The sequence below is a fragment of the Palaemon carinicauda genome, chromosome 35, assembly GCF_036898095.1.
Source record: "Palaemon carinicauda isolate YSFRI2023 chromosome 35, ASM3689809v2, whole genome shotgun sequence".
Taxonomy (NCBI): domain Eukaryota; kingdom Metazoa; phylum Arthropoda; class Malacostraca; order Decapoda; family Palaemonidae; genus Palaemon; species Palaemon carinicauda.
The window spans coordinates 58401725-58416034 of record NC_090759.1 but is presented as its reverse complement, the minus strand read 5'-3'; the positions used below and the strand labels follow the sequence as shown (position 1 = coordinate 58416034).

The following is a 14310-nucleotide window of genomic DNA, read 5'->3' as shown; positions in this document are numbered from 1 at the left end:
TGTAAAGCAGACGTGATAACCACTACACTACGAGAGCTGTGTGAGAGGTGTGGCACTCTATTAGGTCAAGATCTGTGAGGCTCTCGCCTCTCAGAAGCTGTACGATGGGCTGTCGTTATCTGGGGGTCTGTACTCAAGTGGCAAGCGTGATGAAAGTTTGTTCAATTATTTACTAATTTTAAGTGATGAAAATAGCATTTGAATTATTCCTGCCATTAAGATAAAAAAATGGATATTAATAAAACTAGGCAATTAAACTGTGATTCAGCCATAGAAATATTCTGTAGTTATTATATGTGCTCATGGTGTAGTGGTTATCACATCTGTCTAACACACAGAAGGTCCCAGGTTCGAGCCCTGGTGAGCACATGTGATTTTTATCTCATTTTGTGAAGTTAATTTTTGGTCTGTTGATAGGGCACTTACTTGGCTTGGAAAATTTTCTAATAAGCATCGGGTTTAGGGCAGTTGATAAAGTAAAGCCCATACTAAATTTGATTTGAAACCAACACTTCCTACTCCTCAATAGAGGACAAATTCTCTTAGTAGATAGACATTTGACAGCAACCAAAGCTATTTGGAAGTAGAGCAGAAAAATTCAATGTAGACAGAAATATGATTGCTGATAAAAATATGGTCAATCCCATGAACGAGTTTCAAATAAGTTACTTAAAGGTTTACTTCTTCCAGTAATGGAATTAAAGTCCTTTCCTTATACAAATAGTTCTGAAAATATACACCGTGAATTAGCTACTCTGGAGATATGGACACAGCCTACTAAATCCCTAATTATTCCCTGTGAATTGTCCACTTCTACATGATGCTACAGCTATAGCTAACAATACAATTTTATTTTATTTTGATATCAAAACAGTGCATCTGAAACATACATTTTTGGTCATAAGTGTAATATACAATTGTAGCCATCAATCAAACATGTTTTAAACCAGTGTTTCTTAAACTTTTTTGTGCAGCGGACCCCTTTTATTAAAATTACTCATGTAGCGGACCCGTTATTATTATAATTTTCCTCTTGAGTTTGAAAGTGTTTGCAGATCATAATACACTGAAATTACAACTGAATTATTTATTAATGGCTTATCTTCAACATAAAGTTTATATTTTGCTTAACATAATTTCCACAGCATTGATAATTTTGCATACAAATTTTCATGAACTTAACAGCAACGCTTCCTCCTCATATCTCACAACCATACTTAATGCGATGAATTATACTGTTTTTGCTGCTTCACTACTGTTGGAATATCTGGCTCCAGTCTGCTGAGTTTCAGTCGCATGTCGGGTTCGACATTGATTCGGTTGCGCTTCTTCGTTTTAAGATCAACCAGTGTAGAAAATCCAATTTCACAGTTGTACGTTGTTGGGAACGGCATCAAGTGTTTCAAAGCAATTTCTGCATGTCCAGGGTACTCTGGCTGGACTTGAGCTCAAAAATTGGCCAAACTTCTTTCCCTGAATAGGGTCTTCAGTGTCCCACTTGTTGCAATCTCGACAAGATTATCAGCCTCTTTTGATGACAGGTTGACACTGACCTTTTCTATATCTACTTTATCTGTAACAAATGGATTTCTAATCCACTCAAAGCTTGGGTCTGGTTCTTCAAAATATTTTCCTAACTCTGAGTGAAGGCCTTGCTGATGGGCTTTGAAAGCTTGTGTTGTGTCACCATCTAGCTCTTCCTTGGAAGTAAGCAGGAAATCTGCTAATGAAGGAAAAGACTCAAAATCTCTTGCGGTCAATGCGGCCGCACCACAAGTCCAGCTTCATTCGTGTTGCCTGTATTTTGTCCTGCACTTTAAAGATGGTAGTATCTTTTCCTTGCAAAGACAGATTCAATCCGTTTAGTGTACTGAAAATATCAGACAGGTATGCCAGTTTTGTGAGCCACTGGGTGTCATGCATTCGATTATAGAGGTCATGACGTTCATACAAGAAAATTTGCACTTCCTCACGAAGTTCAAAGAGACGGGAAAGAACTTTTCCCCGTGTCAGCCAGCAAACCTCTGTATGGTAAAGGAGTTTTGTGTGTTCGCTTCCCATCTCTTCACACAGAACTGTAAATAAGCGGGTGTTCAGTGCTTTCCCTTTGATGAAATTGACAATTTTTACTGCCTCTTCCAGAACTGTTTTAAGACAGGTAGGCATATGTTTCACAGCAAGTTGTTCACGGTGAATGCAACAATGTGTTGCCTTTACCTGTGGTACAATGCTTTGTACCCGACTCACTAGGCCCCTTAGTTTACCAGTCATCGCAGTTGCACCATCTGTGCTGATTCCAACACATCGTGACCAGGAGAGTTCATTTTGGACAATAAAATTGTTAGCTACATTAAAGATAGCCTTTCCTGTTGTGTTTGTAGGAAGAGGACGACAGAAAAGAAATTCATCATGTACTTCCCCACAGTAAATGTACCTAACAAAGCACAAAAGATTTGCCTCGTTCTCTATATCTGTGGACTTGTCCAGCTGTAGTGAAAAATACACTCTCTGCTGTAATTGTGACACCAGCTGAACTTTCACATTTTCAGCCATTGACGTTATCCTTTTCTTGACAGTGTCGTTGGACAAAGGTATCTTGTTTATTTCTTTACTAGCCTTTCATCCAAGCATGATCTCTGTCATTATCTTGGTTGCTGGTTTGACCAAAGTCTCGCCTATGGAATGCGCCTTTCCTGTTTTTGTAATTAATAACGACACTTTGTATGAAGATTCAGTGGCCTTTGCATTTTCTCCAGGTATAAAAAAAGATGAAGCTTCCTTTTTTCTGTGAATATCAAGTTCATTACATTTTCTTTGAAAAAATTCTATGGGTTTTCCCACATATTCCTTATGTCTGGACTCGAAATGTCTTCTGAGCTTTGAGGGTTTCATAGCCTCATTAGCTAATGTTTCATAGCACAAAACACACTGTGGGATAAGATCCTCACTGTTGCCTTGCCAAAAAAATCCAAGTTTCAAGTAATCACTGCAGTATTTACGCTTCTTTTTGGCTGTTTCTTGGTGTGTTTGCTTGTGCCCTACAGTGGTAACCGAGGCATCTGTACTGCTTTGGTTTGTGTCAGCGGTGTTCCCTTCGTCCATGGCATCTGCGCCTGCCTCCAGTAGCTTGAGCTGAGTTGCACTGTTAGCATCGTTTCTTTCTTCTTTAAGGCCAGTGCTGTCTTGGTTGTTGTTCTGGAAATCAGTTTTTTTCTTTGTAAGTAAGCCTGTCTTGAGCCACAGATCCATTATCCTGATGCTAAAAAGTAAGCTATTCTTACCTACAAAGAGGAGCACAAGCAACTGCCGGGTGTTCCTCACAGCAGCCTTAACGTCAACTGATATGTGGCGGGCGGCCGCACCACCGGGCATCAATCAGTACAATGTTGCCAAATCATAAACACCACTGCCTTCTATAAAGTTGTTTTTTTGTGTGTGTCTTTTTCGGAATTTCGTTGAGGATTTCACCCCAAGGGAGGAAGGCGGCATTACTTGAATTACTTCCATCCCAATGTGACTTAGCCACTGTAAAAAGCCATCAGGATTTGGTGCTACAAAAATAGGAATTTAGGACGTTTTGGCCAAAAATTTGACTGAAATCGATATTAAAAATTATCCTGCGGACCCCTTTGAATATTCCACGGACCCCTGGGGGTCCGCGGACCACACTTTAAGAAACACTGTTTTAAACAATTACACATCTAGCTTGGTTTTTTTATTGTAACTAATTGTTGCTTTCATTCTTTTCTGTTGCCCTGGTTTTTTTCACCCGTGCGAGCTGTTCCAATGCTGGAGCTATCCATAACCACCCTTAATTAATACTTCACTCTCCAAGTGTTGACACCACTCCAGTGCATTTGCACATGTGGTTCAAGTGGTTCACTACAGGCTTCTTCGGAGCACTCAGAAATGTGCTGGAAACATCAAAAAATTAATTCATTTAACTGAAATGATGACAGATAACTATAGACAATGCCTTGAGCATACAACAACCACTATAAAGCAAATATAGTTATTAAAGCAATTACTTGAAATGGTTTTGACGATGTTGTTATGGCCATGAGCATCATACATCTATGGACACAGCATATCGCTTGTATGCCTCGGACAGGATCAAAGAACTCTGTCTAACCAGGCTGCGGTCCAGCTCTTTGAACTGTTTGCGTGTGATGCTGTATAGTTTGTCTATGAGCAGGATCATTGATTGTGGTCTCCTGTCAGTAACATGTTGAAAGACAGCATTTAAGGACTCACAATTATTGTTTGTTTATGTTGTGAGCTGAGGCTCGAACCTATGTGGTTGCTGACTGGCTTGCAGTTGGATCTGGGCTTGAAGGTTTTGTAGTAACAGTAGAACAATTTGGTTGTTGAGGTAACCATGAAAGGCTGCGTGGTCACTAATCAGTTTATTATGTTTCTTAATGGCTCTAGCCAGCAAGTGTTGAAATAAAATCTCGTCGTCAGCACTTACTAAACCAGTTTCTCCAAAGATTAAGCTCAGGATCTCGTCACTCTTTCAGAAAACTTTCGCAAATGTTGTATACAGGAGATGATAGATCCACAAGAGAATTCCGCTCTCTTTGCCTATTGCAGGACACTTCCCATTGTTATTGTCAACTGACCATGGTCTAGAAGGCCCAGGAGAGGTTTTAAGAATATAGCGTACGTCATGAAATCCGAATTTCCATGCAAGAACATTGGGCCGGCAAAGATGGTGTAGGCGCCGGGACTACTCCTTATGACTGTGATGTTCTTGTATGCTGTAGCTGTGACATATATTTTTCTGAGGTTATCTATACCAAGCCTTGTTGTTTCTCCCAGGTGCACCGACGCACAACAGCTGTGGAGGTCTTTGATTATGTCGTCCATGTACAGTATTACTGTTGTCACCTTCCCCTTTGAAGTGACGACATGTTGCATAAAGCAGTGAGTCGTTCATCTGGCTGAATGATGACAGACCTCCACTGTGATTACTGTTCCGCAATTTACACTTCTGATGCCTCTTGTAAGGCAATAGAGACACATATACAGTACTTTCATCGATAGGCATTGGACTAGGCGGGTTTGTTGTCAAGTCTACTACGCCCCCGATGATGGACTGCTTAATAGATGGGCAGAGAACAACACAGTGGCATGCAGGGAAGCCGGCTAGGTTCTTGGGCACCGTCAGCGAAGACCAAAGAACTTTGATGTCTGTACATCTGTCTTTGATGCTCTGCCAGCTAACTCTCCTCATTCAAGCTGCCAGGTGCTCATTGTCACTAGGATGCAAGGAGACTATAGGTTGGCCAATGACGGCACTTGAGGGCGTGCATGTGAATTAAGTTCATATAGGCACCCGGAGTGCAGACAGTAGAAGAGAGTTCTGTGTAAGGTTGTCAGTCTATTCATCTGTCACGTACAAGGTCCACATAATCGGCCCTGGTGGATTTATAGCAGTCCTGGTGGTCGGGAGGTAGTTAACCTCTTGAGCAAAAAAGAATGGTTTGGTAATCTCAGTGTTGTCAGGTGTATGAGGACAGAAGAGAATGTGGAAAGAATAGGCCAGACTTTTCAGTGTATGTGTAGGCAAAGGGAAAATGAGCTGTAACAGAGAGAGAGAGAGAGAGAGAGAGAGAGAGAGAGAGAGAGAGAGAGAGAGAGAGAGAGATCCAATGTGGTACTATCTAGCTAATCAAAGGACCTAATAACTCGAGCGGTAGAATCTCAATGAGTAGCCGATATCAAATATTTAATGCAGAAACAGGAGAATTATACTTAGTATTCATGTCAAATACCACTAAAAACATTGGTATTAATGGATTCTACTTTCTTATTGCTTCTAACTGCTTTTTATTGTCATATAGTACAACCGATTATAGGGAGTTAGGCAAAGACAAATTGTTCATAAAAAGATAAGCAAAAATGTTTTTTTTTTTATTTTGATAATGGTTATAATGATATTGTTACATTTTAACATGAATATTAGATATCTATGGCATCTCTGAATGGCTTCACCAATTCCTGTGACTGTCTGTCCTCTGTCCTACTTTTCATTATCCAATCCCAAATTCTAAGATTTATGCTTAACATCTCACCAGTAAAGATTAGACAAGGTTAATAACAAGGATGCGTATTTGGATCATCTTGGGAAACCAAGAAAGAGCTCTGATTTTTAGTGTTAGACCTTTTTGGAATAGGAGGCACTAAACATCAAAGGAACCCCGGGAGTAGGAAACATAGAAGCTAGAGATTCTGTTCAGAATAAATAGAAGAGGTCAAAGTGATGCTGATGAGTGGTCCGAATCGCTGTGTGAAGAGGTGAGGTAGTGTCATGGAAAGATTTCTGAACACAATTTTCTCACATAGCAACTATCTGCTTAATTTTCTCTAAGTTATAGTAAGGTGTACTTGAAAGCTCTTCAACTTTTAATTAGATACTACCCTTGGTTTATGATTACATATGCATTTTTTCCTCTTTAGAATTATTCTGGGTGACTTGACTTACTCTAGGACCAGGACATTGTGAGCAAGGCCTCTTCATCTTTTTCTTTATGTACGTGTCTTCGTTTTGAGTAGAATTATTTTAATGATAGTGATAGTTGTGAATTTGCCAGTAGATCCCCTTGATTTGGCAATAACATTCACCATCAAGAGATGCTTTCTTTTAAAGTACGAATGTCTATGAGCAAATAGTTCTTGAAGTCTTTAAACGAGAACATGCTTAGTTAACTATAAAGTAACTAGTCTATGACTGCTTCTTGTTGTTTCAATTAAACTGACCCTGTTTTAGCACGGGTTCTTTCTCTTCGAGCTAATTGTGCCGATTTGAAAAAAAAAATCCTTTTCCTTTTTTAAATTTCGGATGAGATTGAACAGACATTTTTTGTGATACACCCTATCAGTCTTGCACTTATAACTTTTCCCTATTGATTAGCAAAATATTGACGAGAAGCAAATTCTCCCTCTTGCAGTAATGGAATTTGTATATTTTTTCATATAAACCCGTCCAATTGTATAGATATGATATTTCTTCCATTGAGTTTAGTTTTACAGGCCTTTTTCTTTTATGCAGTTATAAAAAGTAACAGTGCAAACAAATATTAAAGTCAAAATGTAATAACATTCAGAGATTCCTGTTAACTCTAGCCCAAATTATTTTTCATTCTGAGGCACAGTATGTGCTCATGGTGTAGTGGTTATCACATCTGTCTAACACACAGAAGGTCCCAGGTTCGAGCCCTGGTGAGCACAGGAAGTTTTTCACTTACCCCCAACTTACGAAGTGCATTTGTATACTCTCTAACCTCAATAATGTACCATATTCCGTGCAGTGTTAAGATAACTATTATTAGTATTGCAATGAAGATTGTTATATTTCTTATGTACTGTTTTTTTCGAATGCTTGTTCTTTATTCCTTGGTATACTTTTAAGAGACTGCCTTTTCTCTTTAACTGACGTTTGCACTTAATGTATCATATTTACTGACGGACCTTTTCATCATCAAAGAGTGGACTCTAATTTAAAGTAATTGCTACATTGAAACTAAAACGAGAATAAATTCTACTAAGTGAGATGAACTCTTGCCTTCAGAAGAGGATCTAAAGGAGTGGAAAAGGGCAATTTCAAGATGGAAAACTAAAGAGTTCTCTTTTTGTTTGACTAGTATTTTTTTCTTGATGGATAGATAGGAACTCACATCTAGATTGAGTTATTGGAGTTGGGAAAATAATTTCTCAGGTATCTGAACCGTTGACAGATGTTTGATTATCTGATCACTAGCCATAATAGGGGAGTTTGTTGGCGTGGGAGTTGAAAAAAAGCATTTGATATTTAAACGTTCATGCATGTCAAATTATGTATGGGGAACGTATAAAATATAAGTTTAGTGGCATAGACCTTTAGGAGATGAAACACTAATCCAGAAAATATACCGAACTCAGAGTTGCAAGAAAATATACCTAGAGTTGAATTGCCATACTATCCAACATCGCACGAGGGTCTGCCCCTCTCTTTTATTCTTCTCCCTTACCTCTCTTTCTCCCTTTTTCCTTATTCTTTCCCTTCCCGAGTACCTGCCTTCGGGCTATAAACTGGATTGTATCCAGGGGTACTCTTCCTTTCCCCATATTCCCCACCTCCCTATCCTTATCCGTATCCGTACCTAGAGTTATAGGCTACCAGTATAAAGAAAGAAGTGAGCAGATACTACATCATCTACACTAGAAGTCATAGAGCGAGTAAACGATAATCTATTGATGTGTTTATTCTAAATGTTTTGATAATATCTTGAGCATGAATGTTTCGAATAGAACCTTCTCTTCCAATTCCTTTGTGATATGTCCGTAGCTAAAGGAAGGAACGAGGTTCTTTTTCGTTACCCTTCACCTACTAGCTGCAAGTGACTTTTACCCTGCTTCTAATTTTCCTCCAATTTTGCTTCCTGTTTTCTATCTTGCTGTGTAACTTCTTTCAACTTTTGCTCCATAGTGTAACTGCGGGATTCCCCAACAGTTGCAACTTGGCACTGAAAGATATCACTAATTACTGTGCCATGCCTTGCCATTTTTCCCAAACTCCCCGAATTAACCAATCATTCAATCAAGAGGAAAGACAATATTAATCCTGGAGTTATGCAGAGAGGATGAACAGCAATCAGTGCAATAGCACTTTGTCACTTGCTTTGTTTGACCACTATAACATAAACAATGTTTACTGTTATGAAACCCAATTTAGAGCTGTCAGTTCTCATTAATTTCATCCCTTCCTCTTAAGTAATTTCCCCCATTTTCATAGTATCTTATATAACCTGTTGTAGATTTGTTGAGTTGTTAGTCACATTGAAAGAGTAGCCCGGTTAATTTGGTGTTTTGAAGCCTCAGGAATTCAGTTAGTATGCGAGTCTGTGGGATCCAGTGTTGTCTATACCCTTTGCTTTACAGACAACCAAATCTTATTGCAGTACTGTTTTTGTCTTATTGCTCCGCTTAGGGTAAGGTAAAGGGGAGATTTTATGAAACTTAGTGAGCAAATGAAAGCAGCACAAGATAAATCACCTTGGTTATTTCATGTGCCATCGCTAAAAATCTTCACCCATTTTAACAGCTCACACAGACAATGCTTAATTTACTCCAGCAAGATGCTGGACAGGAATTTTATGTTATGATTGGAGACAATGGCAATGAAGGGGAGCAGGGATGTATTGAAGTAAAGTTAAAATAAAGATCTTTACCTTCAAAACACTGAGAATGAGTAGTGAGTACTCTCGCTAACTCACTAATACCTTTAAGTTATTTAGATAAACTTACCCCTGTCAATGTATCAGGTATGACTACCTTGAAACAAATTGTAATACAAGACGTTATCAATCAAAGGGAGTAGAAATACGAACATGTAAAACTTACCGTAATCTAATTGCTTTATTATACTAAAAATACAACGTTAAATCGGATATACCAACATTGGCAAAAAATTAAAGGAAATAATTAAAATCAATCAAAGAAATGCAAAATAGTAATCAAAACATTCTTGCCCTAGACGCAAGGTCTTTTGCCATGTCAACTGATTAAAATTGAGCTCAGACACGTAGTCCTGTGACCCTGAGATTGGACTAGTCTCTAAAAGTAAAAAATTATACAAAGTTTATACACAAAATCCCACGCACACAGACTGAATTATGTAAAAAAGGCAGCAATACCTAAATAATGCAAGCATATAAATCTAATCTAAAAAATGGGGAAATTTTAAGTGCCCACGTGTTTTACCTGCACTCACTTCAGCACTTTTGGAAAGGCCATGTCCAGATAATGGTCGTTGTTCTAGCTTTTTTGCCCCTTTCGTTGACTGGCCCACTCCTCTGTTCCTCACTTTTTGGTAGGTCAGGATCGTTGGCAAGCTTCCAGGTTGATTTCCATCTCTCCAGCCGACAGGACACCAAAACTCCTCCATCCTCCTCTGCTTGGCGGGGGAGTTGGGGTGAGTCAGACTGATGCAGTTTGACTCGTCCGGTCAAAGTGGCTGCTTGCTAGCGAATGGACAGATTCTTGGGTCGGCTCAGTTCATGTGGGGCCAGCTTCTGACAGGTGAGCCTTGTTGTGCGTAAGATAACGTAGTTGAGGTGCCATATTGGAACTATTGGGCAGGGCACTATATTTGTGTAAGGAGTGAGGTGGAGGCAGGATTTTTTACAAAATACAAAGAGCAGTCTTGCAGCTCTAGGGGAACATACATACATAGTAATCCTACCTATTCTGTCTTACTAAAAATGAATAGTTTAAAAAAAAAAAGTAATTAGCACAGGGCTGTTACAGTGGGCATAAAATCCTAAAATTAATTAGACCTGAACTGGTACTGCAAGATAAAAGCTGCTTATAAGTCAACAATACTGAAATTATATTCAAACCAGAGTAATCAGTTATCGTAAAACACATAGTTTAAGAAAAGAACCAATGTCACACAGCATATGATCTTTGTCTTGCGTTTCTACGCAGTGATGTCATGAAACGTGGAGTTCGTCAACAACATTCAGTTAAACCCAGTTTACCTGTGTCTCGGAGGTAGAAAATGTAAAGTGCGAAAGAGATAATTTGAAGGGTAACTACTATATTAGTGGGAGCAAGACAAAAATATAAAAGGAAAGAAGAGTGAAGAAAATTCTTCACAAATACCAGCCCTTTCTACACTATGCACCAACCACAGACAATCCGGTGGATCTTATCACGAGAGGACTTTCATCCAAAAAACTGGCTCAAATGTCCCTCAAGAAGATGAGGCCATTCTAGCAGATAAGACAGTAATTGTATCTGACACAATGCATGTTTCATGGCTCTCAGTCACTCACAGCCCCATGAGATGGACCTTGTATCTTAAGGAGCACTAATGGCTACGCAGAGGCATGTGGATCGCTGATATGATATAACATTTTGTGCACTCTACCTTGCTCAAGTATGACTTCCAACATCAAAAAGTTTTAATCCTGGGGTTTGCTGAAGGTTCCTCTGGGATAGGAGCAGTTCGACTTCTTACAGAACATGTACCTAGGAACGTTAACTCAGGATCTTGAGCTAGAAAAATGAGACAGCAGTTAAGTCTTTATAAGGCTGAGTATAGGTTGATTTGGTGTCAGGAATGGTAACAAAATGCTACCCGGGTGGAAGAAGTGAAGCCTCCTATATACCTCCCCAAGAGTACCCTATTGGGCCCTAACTGGTTCAATACTTTTACTGCCAGCAGCAATATAGCTGAACAAAGATGCTCGTGGGCCTTCTCTGCCAGTACTATTTGTTTACCAAAATGAGACAAACTATCTGCCAACTCTGAAGGAATTGCTTACTATGCTAAAGCACTAAAAAAAAAAAAACTCTTTAAATTGCCCTAACTCTCTCCTATGTCCAAGGTTCAAATGAGTCGTGTACTCCCCTTCCGCTGTGTGGGTATCAGCTATACTGATAACATCTCTGTGACTGACAAAGGCATCATTACTGTCAATACCTGTCTCTTCACCTACTCGGAGCAGTGCTCACCCTCATGGAAGTAGTGTTCTGTGTCTGCTAATCCTTATCAACCTAGATTTCTTGTGTTTATTTTAGTTTTGTCTCCTACGTAGATTTCTTCCAATGTATCTATTACATTTGGGTGTATTCTACATTCTTTCGTAATTTATAGTTTTTTTCCCTCTTTATTAAGTCATAAGCTTTTTTGAAATCTATTGAAATTACTATCAAACGTTCCTTCCTTTTGTAACTTTCTTCTACACAGTATTGTAAAATAGATATGTTATATTCTACTCTTCCTCCTTTTGTGAACCCGGCTTGCGTTTCTTTCATCTCCATATTTCTCTCTAGGTGTTCTTCTATTTCATCTTTCATGAGGGCCATAAATATTTTGTATGAAGCATTTGTAAGGGCAATTGGTCTTAAATCTTTTACTGTGGGTTTCTTTACCTTTTTTATTATTTTTGTTTTAGACTTTTTCCACTTTTCGGGCTTGTTCTTCTCCTTTGTTTCATTTTGTAGGCACTTTGTAATGATTTCCAAACACTTGCTGTCATTTGCTATAGTTTTATATAATTCTGGTTTCAGTTCATCTGGACCTGCTGCCTTTTTATTTTTCATTTTTCTTAAAATCATATCCATGTGGTCTCTTATTTCTATAGGGAATGAGTGCCCTAATGAATTTTCTTCTTTTTCTATTTCCTTTAATTTTTCTATATAACTTTGTCTTTCTTCATTATTCCATACTTCTTTCATTTTATTTTCGTGCATTTTATAAATGTTTTCCCCCCAGATCCTATCTATTTGTTCCTCTGCTACTTCTTTTGACAGTTTTTCTCCATTTTCGTCATATAATTGTATTTCTTCTTCCTTTTCCTTTTTCCCCTTTTAGTTTGTCAATAGTTTTGAATATTTTGTTCCTATCCTTCCTTACTTCATTAGCCTTCTTTTCATTTTCCCACATTGCTTCCTTTATTACGACCTGCGTTCTCTCTTTTTGTTGTTTATACAGCAGAAACAATCTTTCCCTTTCTTCTCCTGTCAGGTATCGCTTTTCTCTGATAAGTTTTTTTCTCTTTTTTATTTCCTCTCTGATTTTATTGGTCATCCACTCTGGTTCTATCTTTGCTTTCTCTTCTCTAGTTGTTCTCCGTCTGTACTTTGCTTGTAGCTTTCTTTTTGCTGCCTCTGCTACAACTTCATCAAATTCATCCATCCTTGTAATGTGTCTGCTTTCTATATTTTTTAATTCTTCCCTATATTCCCTAAGACTTTCTTCATCTGTTTTGTAATATATACTTTCTTTCCAAAATCCTTTTATGTAGTTTTCTATCTTCGCTTTTACGCTGACCTCTACCTCAACCAGATTATGGTCAAATATATTTACTTTATCTTTTTCTTCATCTATGTTCATCTCATCGAAGTATTCATACCTTTCTTCATTTACCAACACCAAGTCTATGGCACTTTTTTGATCGCCTCTCTCCCATGTATATGTTCCTTTGCATTTCTCATCTACATTTAATAATACAAGGTTTCTATTATTTATTACCTCGAGTATTTTCTTTCCGTTTTCATTCTCCTCTTGTTATCCCAAGAAGCCTAGATGACCATTAAAATCTCCCATTATAATTAGTTCTTCATCTTCCTCCACTTCCTCTATTTTTTTCTTTAACTCTGCTCGTATCACTAAGTTTCTTTATTTACCTTCCCAATCCCCGCCACAATCCATATATACTACAATAAGTCTCCTTTTCTTTTTAAGGATATTCCCTTTCACATCTAATATATCTAAATTCTTCGAATGAACTTTTCCCATTTCTATATCTTTGTCGTCTTTGTATATCGCCATTAACCCCCCTCCCTTTTTATCTTTAAAATCCCTCATACTCTCCTTAATTGTCCCATCACTTATATTCATCTTATCTATTTTCTGATGTTTCAGTTAGCACTACTATATTGACATCAAAGCTATCGTTTAGGAGACTCTCCATTTCTATGTATTTTTGCTTTGTTAAGCCTTGTATATTCATCATTTTGAAACTAATTCTCTTATTCTTTTCCTTTGGGTTGTTGCGTGATCCGTATTTATTCCCTTTTCTGTTCCCATTTAGCATTTCTTGTGGTCCTATCTCTACCTCCTTTCTCTGGCCCCCTGTTCTCTGAGGAGTTTTCCGTTTTTTATTATCCAGCCATTCTCTCCATTATTTTGTTTTTCTTTGAGCTCTTCCCTAAGTTTTGACATAACCTCTCTTTCCTTTTATGTCATGTCCTTTGTTATACCTACTCTTTTCTTCGAAGGATTCTGTTCATGTTTTGGTTTCTTAGCACTTTTTAGGATTTTCCACTCCATTTCTTCATTCTTAAATTTAATAAGCACTGGCCTAGATCGTCCCTTCCCCCCTTCATTTCGCTTCCCTAGCTATTACCTGTTCCATCTCTATCTGCTCTAGCTCTAAACTATTTCTGAAAATATCCTCACACCAATTAGTATCCTCAGTTTTTCTTTCCTCTGGACCCTTTCACTTTCTGTTACATTATACAGCACTAAATTGCACACACTCCTTTTTTCTTCCTCTTCTTCTAGTTCCTGCAATACTTTTGATTTAACTACTTCTACCTGATTTTGCCCTACATCTCCAAATTCTTTCTGGCTAAACCTGTTATTTATCGTACTCACGACCTCGTCCATTATTTCATTCTTCACCTTCCCCAGCACCTCTTCGACGATTTCTGCTCTCATTTTTGACCATCTAACTGATTGATGTCTTTTGATGAAGAAACCAAAATAATTTTCTACCCTCGGAGAGATTTGTGCCAAATGCTATACCCAAACAT

The 14310-nt window shown here is 38.2% G+C and overlaps 2 protein-coding genes and 3 non-coding genes across 5 annotated transcripts in view; 2 read left to right on the top strand and 3 right to left on the bottom strand.

Moving 5' to 3' along the window:
- TRNAV-UAC (transfer RNA valine (anticodon UAC)) overlaps positions 1-37 on the bottom strand; it is a 73-nt gene extending 36 nt beyond the window's left edge. Inside the window, exon 1 of the tRNA in view lies at positions 1-37. This exon is cut by the window's left edge and continues 36 nt beyond it. This is a non-coding gene — a tRNA (tRNA-Val).
- A 259-nt stretch (positions 38-296) lies between these two features.
- TRNAV-AAC (transfer RNA valine (anticodon AAC)) lies at positions 297-369 on the top strand. The gene has a single exon. It is a non-coding gene; the product is annotated as a tRNA-Val (tRNA).
- Positions 370-1740: 1371 nt separating this feature from the next.
- On the bottom strand, positions 1741-2553 carry LOC137627336 (zinc finger BED domain-containing protein 5-like). Its single transcript, XM_068358419.1, has one exon. The coding sequence runs from the start codon at positions 2551-2553 to the stop codon at positions 1741-1743; it is 813 nt and encodes a 270-aa protein (XP_068214520.1).
- Positions 2554-2619: 66 nt separating this feature from the next.
- LOC137627335 (zinc finger BED domain-containing protein 5-like) lies at positions 2620-3249 on the bottom strand. The gene has a single exon (XM_068358418.1). It carries the CDS (start codon positions 3247-3249, stop codon positions 2620-2622), a length of 630 nt encoding a protein of 209 aa, XP_068214519.1.
- A 3911-nt stretch (positions 3250-7160) lies between these two features.
- Positions 7161-7233, top strand: TRNAV-AAC (transfer RNA valine (anticodon AAC)). The gene has a single exon. It is a non-coding gene; the product is annotated as a tRNA-Val (tRNA).
- The last annotated feature ends 7077 nt before the right edge of the window (positions 7234-14310 follow it).